Source organism: Vombatus ursinus, unplaced genomic scaffold, assembly GCF_900497805.2.
Source record: "Vombatus ursinus unplaced genomic scaffold, bare-nosed wombat genome assembly UNPS02014768.1, whole genome shotgun sequence".
In the NCBI taxonomy this organism is placed as follows: Eukaryota; Metazoa; Chordata; class Mammalia; order Diprotodontia; family Vombatidae; genus Vombatus; species Vombatus ursinus.
Window position 1 is genome coordinate 4,622,498 of NW_020954546.1, and position 10,558 is coordinate 4,633,055.

Below are 10,558 nucleotides of genomic sequence, written 5' to 3' on the forward strand. Positions count from 1 at the left end.
CTCCGAGGCTATGGCAGTGCGGCTGGGCCCGGTGCTGCTGGCCGCAGCCGAGGGGCTGTTGCCCCGGCTCGGAGCCGGAAGTCCCGGCCTGGAGCGCAATTTTAGCCTCTCTCACAGCTGGGTGAGGGGTCCGAGGGCTTGCCCTGGAGGCGGCGGGGGAGGGGGAAGCGAGCAGCGGGGACGAGGGGAGGGTGGCAGCCGGGACCCCGCACCCGGGGCTTGGGGTGGGCGGGTTGACGGGTCGGGGCGCCCCCGAGAGAGAGGGCTGAGTGCGGGGATCATCCCCAGGGCCCGGCCCGCGCAGGCTGACCGAGCCCGCCTCTGTCCCCCGTGTCCGGCCAGAACACGGTGATCGTGGAGCGCTGGTGGAAGGTCCCGCTGGCAGCCGAGGGCCGGAGTCCGCGTCTGCGCCGGCGGCACCGGGTCTACCGGCTGGTGGAAGACACCCAGCACCAGCCGCAAGGGACCATGGAGCTCATCCTGACCCGGACGGTGGAGGGTAAGCGAGCCCGGCCTCGGGGTACCGGGAGGAGGGCTCCTTACCCCGTGAAGCGCCCAGAGAAACCTGTAGGACGTTGGTAGATAAAACCAGGCTCCCTTTGGGCCACAACCTCTGACCTTTCGCAAATCCTCACAAGCAGCACGTTTGAGTTTTCTGTGCTCTCTCAACCCCTGCCTATTCTCCGGCAGGTGCTACAGAGCAGAGGGGCCTGAGGAATCTGTTAGCCCAGGGATAATTAAGGAATTAACTGAATTTTTAAGGGGGGGAGGGGAGTTCATTCCTGAGGTCTTTTAGGGCCCGGGGTGAAATGACTAGTTAGTTTAGTGGAGGTAGATTGAAAAGAGCAATATTCTCCGCTTCCCTGGCATTGTTCTATACGCTTAATTGCAAAAAGGTTATCCCCTTTCTTTAAAAAGAGCGAGTGTTGGGGCAGCCAGGGAGCGCAGTGGTTAGAGCACTGGCCCTGGAGTCCAGAGGACCTGAGTTCAAATGTGCCCTCAGACACATAATACTAGTTGTGTGACTTTGGGCAAGTCACTTAATCCCAATTGCCTCACAAAAAAAGAAAAAAAATGGGTATATCCAATATCTATTGTTTACCTGAGCGGGAAAGTGGGCTCTGGGACAAGTATCCTACAAAACCCCCATTAGGAGAGATCCTATGGGTAAGGCATTGAAATTTTTACTATCCTTACCCAAGATTTTCTTCCAATTTAATAACTCTATTCAGTGTTTATACATTTATGATTTTCAGACTTCACTCTGAATCACCTCCATAGGTTTTCCTTTTATGCTGCTGGCCAGATAAGTTTTTTAAAATAGCACAATATGAAATGTCCATGAGAAAGTAAAATTGCCTGAGGTGAGGAAGCAGAGATTTTTCTGCCATGGCCATACCTTAACAATCCCAAAATATCATTGTTCCTTTATAGCTCTTTTCTATATGATAACCCTTCAAATGCTTGAAGACATGGTGTTCGATCCTAAGTCTTCTCCAGTTTAAACATCCCAAGTTCCTTTAACTGATCCTTGTATGGCATGACCTTCAATCCCTTTATCACCCAATCCCCAATCTCTGTTCTCACCCTCTCCAGTTTATCAATGTCCTTCCTAAAACAGTGTACTCAGATTTCAAAACTTTTTTTTTTTTTAAGTGAGGCATTTGGGGTTAAGCGACTTGCCCAGAGTCACACAGCTAGTGAGTGTTATGTGTGAACACATTTTTTCTAAACACGGTTTGACCAGCTGGACTATCACCTCCTATGTTCTGACTTCCCTTAATGGAACCAAAAATCACATTTTTTTTTTAAGCTATCATATTGTTGAGGTTGCAGTCCATGAAAACCTTCGGATACTTTTTTTTCTTTCTTTTTGATGAGACAGTCAAGGCTAAGTGACTTGCCCAGTGTCACACAACTACTAAGTGTCAAGTGTCTGAGGCCAGATTTGAACTCTGGTCCTCCTCACACCAAGGCCAGCACTGTATCCGCTGAACTACCTAGCTCAGATACCTTTCAGTCAGACTGTCTTTTGGATATCTTAAATTGGATGGCCCTTAAACATCTCAAACTCAACATATCCAAAACAGAACTCATTCTTTTTCACAAACCCTTTCCTACTTGTGAACTTTCCTGTTACTGTCAAAAGCACCACCATTCTTCTAGTCACTCAGTCTTTCTCAAAACCTCAGTGTTATCCTGAACTCCTCACACCCCATATATCTAATATGTTGCCTAACCTTGGGCTTTTTTACCTTCACGTCATATGCATCCTCTTTACTCCTGCTTTACTTTACATTTACTAGCCATCACCATAGTTCAGGTGCTCATCACCTCCCACTTGCCTCTTCCTACCTTTGTACTCTTACCCTTTACTACCTTCCATGCAGGCCAGATACACTTAGTTGCTTTTTTTCCACACATAATCCTCCATCTCCTCTCTCTGCCTTTGCACTAGACATCCCTTTCTTGTGGGGAAGAATTCCTTCCCTTCTTACCTCAGGTCAGATGTCAAGAGGCCTTTCCTGGTCTCCTCAGCTACTCATGACTTCCCCTCTGAGGTTACCTTTCACAGAGTCTGTAGATATCTGTATGTACCTAGTTATTTACATGCAATCTCCTCGGTTAGAATGTGAGTGCCTTGAAGGCAGGGTCTGCTTTTGCCTTTCTTTGTATCCCCAGTGCTCAGCACATAGAAGTGCTTAACAAAAGCTTGGTGATTGACTGAGTGATTAGTCCTTCATCTCAAAGCTGATTTTTTGTAACCCAAGTGTAGGATTTATATTTAATACCTATTTAATGATTTAATTTCTATTAAATTTAATTATATTTTATTTGGCTCAGTGTACTGATCTTTAAACATCAGCTTGTCCCAGCTTTGTGTCTTCTCAAAATTTCCTAAGTAGATGGCAGGCGGTTATATATTTATTTTGTCTGTGTATTTGTAGGTGTCTCCTTCAATAGAATATAAGCTCCTTGAGGGCAAGGACTGTTTGATTGTTGTCTTTCTATCCCCAGGGTCTGTACTAGGTAGGTAACGTTTGAAGTTCTTTCTATACTTGAATTTCTGTGATTCTTCCTTTTATTTTCTCTGAACAAGTTAACTGGACATTTTTTAGCTTCATGGGCTCATACTTTTAGAGTTAAGAGACCTCAGAGGTCAGTTTCCTCAGCTGTAAAATGGAGTTAATAATGTACTTCTGTTTCACAAGGCTGTTGAGAAGAAAGAACTTGGAAAACTCTCTTCCTGGGCTTTTACTCCTCCAAAGATAGTCACTTTCTCTTTCCCTTTTTGTAGCACCTTACTTGGATTCTCTTTTGTACTTTCCTCACTGCCTTGAGTCATAAGTATATGTGTATCTACGTTTCCTTCCTACTAGATTGGAAGGTCCTTGAGAACAAGTTCTGTCGTACTTTTGTATTCCTGTGTGTACCTAGCATGGTAACTTGTAATAGATGTTTGTAGCACTGAATTAAATTTAGTATAAAAAGTGAGAGCATAGTATTAGTATAATCATGATGTGTAAACAGGACTGTGAATTCTCTCATTTTATTTTATAATAATACTTTATAGTGTTCTATATCTACTTTGACAAAAATCATACTGTTTGGTCATCATAACAACCCTGTGGAACAGTGTATCTAATTATTATCCTCATTTTACAAATGAGGAAACTAATGCTCTCAGAGAGATTAAATGACTTGCCCAAGGTCACACATCTTAGAAGTAGCAAAGCCAGGGCTCATTCTCATGTTTTCCTGATTCTGAATCCCAATAATCTTGCTATAATACAAATATTTGAATTTTTCAATAGGGAGAAACCTGTATAGAGAACATCATATTTCAAAGTAGTCATAAAAGAAACCAAAGGATGTCCTTAGTTGACATATGCCTATACTGTCTTCTGAGTAAGCTTCAAATGAAAGAATCTCTTCAGTTGGCTCTCTTCCCCTTCTTGGGTTATCTGACATAATATTTAACCTTTATGTTGCTCCCTTTGGCAGACCTCGGAATCCGAGGCGACACTGTCACAGTGAAGAAATCACTGGGCCGGAATAAACTGCTTCCTCAGGGTCTTGCTGTTTACCCATCACCAGAGAACAGGAAGATGTTTGAGGCTGAGAACCAGGTGAGCCACGACCAGGGAGATGAAGAGGCAAAGGAAACAGCGGTTAGAACCCTTAGGCTCTTCCTGGAAGGAAAACATGTTATCTAGTTCAATTTTGAGGTTTAATTTGAAAATGTAGAGTGACAGAAAGGAATGGGATCCAGAAGCCCAAACCTATTGCCTCTTCAAGCAAGAGGGAAATATTATTTACACTGGATTCTTTTTTTCTCCCCTTGGCTCTTTATCGCATCTAGTTGCGGCAGGAGGGGAAGCTAGAGAAGCTCCAGACCAAGACTGGTGTGATGGTGAGTGGGGATCCTTCAGTCAGAATTTGAATGCCTTCTGCAGAAGTCCCAGTCTTTTTTTAACCGGAAGCAGCTTTTGGTTTTTTTCTTCAGTCCCCCAAAGTCCTGGTGATCACAAACTAGCAGTAGTATGAAGGTATTGGGGTGGGGGGGAATGGGGTAGAAATGGAGAGGAAACAGCATCTAGTTTGTAGATCTACTATTGAGGAATCCTTGACTTAATAGAGTGCTAGGTCCTTTGGAGAGATGTGAGGAAACATTAGTCACGGCTATTGTCCTCAAGGAGCTTATTTTATCTAGTTTATAATTATTATAACAACTAGCATCTATATGGTGCTTATTTTGTGCAAGGCACCACGCTAAGTGCTTTACAGTTATCTTTACATTTATTTTATTTGATCTTCACAACAACCCTGGGAGGTATAAAACCTCCCAAGGGAGTTCTGAGAAATAAGTAGATGATAGGGCCAGATTGTAAAGTACCTTGAATTCCAAGCAGAAGGATTTTGAACTTTATCCAGGAAGGATGTATACCTAGGTAGGGATGGCTTTCCTAAGCCATCCTTCCATAATATCAGGAAATATCCACCTGTGGCAACCAGATACCTTCCAGGCGCCTGCTCTGGAATCAGTGGAGCAAAAACATACTTACCCTTGATCTTGCTTCCTTTATAGTGACTTAGTTTGGAGTCTTAAGTGTATAAGGGTATCAGAGAGAACGCCACATCATTTTCCCTCTGTTTGCCAACTACATCGTGGGTGTTTCTAGCACGTTTTGCTTTCCATTCACTGTCTTTCCTGCAGACCTGCTTAAGAAGCACCGGAGTCAGTAGATGTGATAAGGCTTGATTCTTTTAGGATCCTAAGTTTAAGACAGCCAGTTGGTACATCGGCCTCTTGGCTGAAATGCATAACTTGTCCATCCTCCCTAAGTTATTTAACCCAGCACTCCCTGCTGCAATGTGTACAACCCTTCCAAATCTGTTCCTAACCTACCCACTCCCACTGCTTCTCAGACAGTGAAATTCTTGAAGAGCTGCCACCTGGAAGTGGGAATGAAGAATAATGTCAAGTGGGAGCTAAACCCTGAAATTGTCTGCCGCCACTTCTTCAAAAATGTGAGTGTCTCATCCCTTGATGACCACGTCTGTTAGGCAGACTTCATAGCAGATCTCTGTGTTAGGAGAGGTGGGGAAGGGGGTAATATAAATATAAGGCATCCCTTAGGTTACAGGCCTCAGAATGCCATCATTCAGGTTTGGGGGTACATAGGGCAGAACTGATTTTGCAGTGATACACTGATCAGGTTTGTTGTTGATGTGGAGTGGAAAAGCAAATGGGCTTTGAAGTCAAGCACCTTGGTTTGGGTCCCTGATCTGTTCTTTACTGGCTGTGTGACCTTTGGGCAAATCGCACCTTAGGACTCCAGCTTCCTCCGCTGTCAAGTGAGAATAATAACACTGGACCTGTTTGCATCATAGGACCATTTTGAGGATGAACGATAATGTGTATGAAAGTGTTTTAAAAGCTGTGAAGATTATTAGAAGGAAACAAGCAGGCAATTGCAAGTGATATACCATAGTAGACCATTACACAATTGCCTGAAAGAAGTAGAGGTGGAAGATTCTCCCCTCCCCTCCCCAACTTACTTTTGGCTGATTATTTAAACAGCATTTGATTTGGTTACGCCAAATGCTATGTGAAAGGCTCCCTTCCACAATCTGTAAGCACTGAAAAAAATAGCATTAGTTATGCCTACCATCACTTTATAACAAGCTAGATTTGGGGGAGAGTTTGGTTTTTATTTCGATCACTATAGTAAATGTGTGTTGCTATTGTGATTTGTTATGTATTACAGTGGAGAGTGATGGATTGGGAGTCAGAGTCCTGGAATCAAACCCTGGCTCTGCCTTTTAATCTCTGGCTGGGCTCCAGCAACCATTTACCGCGTGTGGGCCTGTTTCCTTCTCTGTGAAATGAAGGTGTTGACTCAGTGCTCTTTAAAAGCCTTTCCACCTAAATTTATGATCCCGAGATTGGGTTGGTACGTCTTTGCTTCTGTTTCTGTTTTTTTTTTCCCCTTGGGAAACTGAAACTATAACAAAACTAGCTTTGGTCAAATCTTTGCACAGGAGTGGGCAAGACTGAAAAATTTTGGAAGTAGTTTGGTGAGGCTTTTCTTTAATGGCAGATTTTTGAATATTGTCTTGCAGCTTGGCGTGGTAGTATCCCCACATGCCCTAAAGCTACCTGAAGAGCCAATCACAAGGTGGGGCGAGTACTGGTGTGAGGTGACGGTGAGTTTCCCCCTTGCATGAATCCTTTTTCTTGTTCTAATTGAGAAGGTAAATGCTAAATGGTGTCTTGGGATGGTGTCGTTTCCAATCCCTGGATGTCCTGTCTGTCTGTCTGCAGGTGAATGGGCTTGACACAGTGAGGGTCCCCATGTCTGTGGTGAATTTTGAGAAGCCCAAGACCAAGAGATACAAGCATTGGTTAGCGCAGCAAGCTGCCAAGTAAATGGACCCTACCAGTAAAGACTTCTCTTTCCACCTGTGGCAACCAGATACTTTCCAGGTGCCTACTCTGGAATCAGTGGGGCAAAGATAGATCTACCCTTGATCCTGCTTCCCTTACTGTGACTTAGTTTGGAGTCTAAGTGTATAAAGGCATCAGAGAGAACACATCACTTTCCCTGTGTTTGCCAACTACGTCGTGGATGTTTCTAGCCCTTTTTGCTTTCCATCCACTGTCCTTGCTGCAGACCTGCTTAGGAAGCATTGGAGTCAGGAGATGTGATAAGGATTGGAATTTACCACGGGGCATCTTCCAAACTGAGAGTCAGGCTGAGCCCCTCTGAGTGAGGAGAAATGGAAGTCCTAACTAGGATCTCTCCATTCTGTGTGCCCACCACCTGCATCATGATCATCAATAAAGATATTTGTGCTCTATGGAGGTGTCATTACTTGGGAACAGAACCTAAGAACGAGAAATATTTGAGCCAGGTTCTTGAGGTGCTAAGCTTTGACCCTAGATAGTAAATGAGAAAACAAATGAGACTCCCATATATTACAGCTCTTTATGGACAAGTTGTTCTTTGCCAGCCTCTCAGTTTCATTTTCTGGTGATGGAAATGAAACAGGTTTTAAAAAAAAGCCTACAGGTAAGCTTAGCGTCACTCAAAAGACACTGACTATTTACTTGCGTTCATAATTCCTCGTGTGCGGCATCTGTCTGAAGTCCCAAGTTTTATTGTAGTGGTTGCTAGACTAAAAAGAACAAAGGATTAGAAAGAAAGGGCTGCCTTTGCTTCTCCATGAGGCTTAAAATGTGTAGGGGCTGGTGGCTGGGAGACTCTGGAATAGGGGCCAAAAGACTCATTAACTTGCTTTTCATGGGAGTTGAGGGGAGGAGATGGTCCTGCATGAGCTCAGAGCCATTAGCAAGAGAAAGGCTATCCATTAAGTCAAGGTTGACTGCTGGATTATGCCAAGGTCATTTTTAAGTGCATTGTGAGGTAGCTTGTTGTAAAAAGGAAGAAATCATTTAATTCTGCTCTTTCATTATCTGATGCAGGAAAGTGAGGTCAGGAAGGATTTTTAACTGGGCTTTGGTCCCCAACTAGAGGATCGCCTCTACCATAGAACATTTTTCCCCATGTGTTCTCTCTTCCAGGAAGGTTTATTTCCTTAAGCAGGTCTGTTGATTATTTTCAACTCTGTTCTCCCCCCTCACATCCCATATCTACTTATTGACAGGTCTTGTTGGGTCTCTTCTATCTGTCCCCTCCTCACAGAGCTACCACCCTAGATCATGCTTGCACCTGGGCTACTACAGTAACTTCCTGAATGTCATCCTGCTTCCAGTCTCCCATCTTCCACACAGCTGCCAAAAGCACCGGCCTGACCATATCACTTCTTAAGAAGGTCCAATAGTCTGTTTACTGTCAGAAATCAGGACGACCTGGGTTCAAGTTCTGCCCTTGACATGTTGTCTATAATTCAGCACTTAAACCCATATGGGGTCAAGACCCACAATTTAAGAAGTGCTGAAAAGGTCACAAGTGGAAAAAGTTCAAGAAGCCCTGGTCTATATTACCATGGACAAGTTCTTTGACTTCTAAATGCTCTAAGTATCTCTCTTGAGACCGTAAATAGTAGAGAAGGTATCACCTATACAGGTAGTTTCCTCACTTGTGTGCTCCCCTCTCTGGCTTCAGCTGCTCTTCCCAGGCTCACTTCCTGTCATTCCCTAGCTCTGCTCTGTCTCTGGACACTCTCCTCATCTCTTCCCCTTGAAGCCCCCTGCCCCTCTCTTCAAGGCTCCTGTGCTGCCCCCTATAGGACATTCCTCTTATCCCCCAGTGCCCTCCTCTCTAAAATTACTGTGTACCTATTCTGTAGTGGAACTCTGTTGGTTGTTGTCCTGTATTGGAACTGTTGCTGTATGTGTTGTTTCCTCCCAATAGAATGTAAAGTCCTTCCATTTTCTGTATGTATCTGAAGTGCCTAGCACAGATACTGGCACAGGAAGTGCTAAATAAATGAAAGGTGAAAAGTAGGGACTTGATATTGGTCCAGTGCAGCCAGATGTACTGGCTCTTCCTTAGCTCAGCATACTCGGCAGCCCTTGGAAGTGCCAGGAGCTTAGGAAACTTGAGGCACTGAACAGACAGTATATTCAATTCTTACTGGGTGTGAGGCAACATGCTAGTCATCAGCAATAGAATTCATGACCAAGACCCTGCTCTCAGAAAGAGGTGGGGCTAAAGACAGCAGATTCTTTTAAGACAGGCAAAGGAAGATGAAGAGCCCACAAGTAGTTGGTGAGGTGCAGCTTCAGTTTATTCCTCTGTAAAACGAAAGCTTTTCTTGACCTCTGAGGCCCTTTCTATCGCTACATCTGCCATGCAGTGACATACTTGTTTTAGGAATTGTGGAAGGGGAATTACCCTGATTCCAGAGTTGGTTCCAGGGGCAGAACTAGAAACAAGGAGTTGGAATTTCAGAGGCTTGATCTCTGTCAGGGAAAACCTAGCAATGAGAACTGTCTGAAAGTGGGACAGGCCATATTGGCAAGTACCAAAGGTCTCTGAGCAAAAGCTGGGGGACCATTCGTCAGGGATAGATGGGTCTCAGTGACTGGCCAACTCCTGTCTGCTCTGAGTTTCTGTCATATGAAGCACTTCAGTCTTCTCAGGACCAATAGAAAAGAATCACTCTCACAGTTAATTGTTCTTGAGATAGTGCAGTCCTGCCTGGAGACAGGCAGCTGGATCAGAAGGCATCAGTCCAAAGAAGGATGTTGAGTCACCACTCCTAGCTCAGCTCCCCTCTTTGTCCTGGTCCTTCTGCTTAGCTACATACAGACCCAGACCAGGCAGCAGGGGCTCCCCCTCCTCGGTCTTTACTGGGTATTCTCAGCTCTTAGCCTTTGCACCTTTACGTTCACAACATGGAAGGTCAGGAAGTCTTTGCCGATGTGGGAGAGGAAGGAGCAGAAAAGAGAAGCTTTAAATTAAAGTCCAGCCCATATTTTTATAAGGCCTGTATACAGACACAGACACACACACACACACACAGACACACACACACACACGCCTTTAAATAGAAAAATAACCTTGTCTCCACTGGTAGTCCCCGTATCTGAAGTTTCCCTCTCATGGTATGAGCTCTCATCACATACTATTTTATACACGTATGTACCTAGGTGTTCATATAGATTCACTGATTTTGAGCTCATCTTTTCCAAGCTCTTCAAGCTACAGATGAACAAACTGAGACCCAGAGGAGTTGAATTATTACCCAGGGAAGAACAGAGCCTCAGTTTGAGCCCCCAGTTCTCTGATTACAAGGCCAGCATGAAAACTTCCACCATACCATGCTGCCTCATCCTTATCATTGCTGTACTTATACTGAAAAATGCTCTTGTGTCTGTGCCTCCCACACTCTAAATTTAAGGGTAGAAACCAAGTCTTCATTCTGCAAAGTTCCCATGATCCCCACTCTAGTGCTCTCTACATGACAGGTGAGAGGCACTGGTGTGTTGTTTGAAGATAGGGGCTTTGTCTCGCTTCTTAAGACAAGATGCCATGGCCATCAGTAGTTCTGGCTGAGACATGATTAAAATGCTTTCCACCCCGAG

The 10,558-nt window shown here is 44.4% G+C and overlaps 1 protein-coding gene across 1 annotated transcript; it reads left to right on the forward strand.

The window, feature by feature from the left end:
* LOC114042767 (39S ribosomal protein L9, mitochondrial-like) lies at positions 1-7,365 on the forward strand. Its single transcript, XM_027861471.1, has 7 exons — positions 1-121; positions 343-499; positions 4,006-4,130; positions 4,364-4,414; positions 5,431-5,532; positions 6,628-6,711; positions 6,830-7,365. The coding sequence occupies exons 1-7, from the start codon at positions 11-13 to the stop codon at positions 6,932-6,934; spliced, it is 735 nt and encodes a 244-aa protein (XP_027717272.1). The 5' UTR covers positions 1-10; the 3' UTR covers positions 6,935-7,365.
* The last annotated feature ends 3,193 nt before the right edge of the window (positions 7,366-10,558 follow it).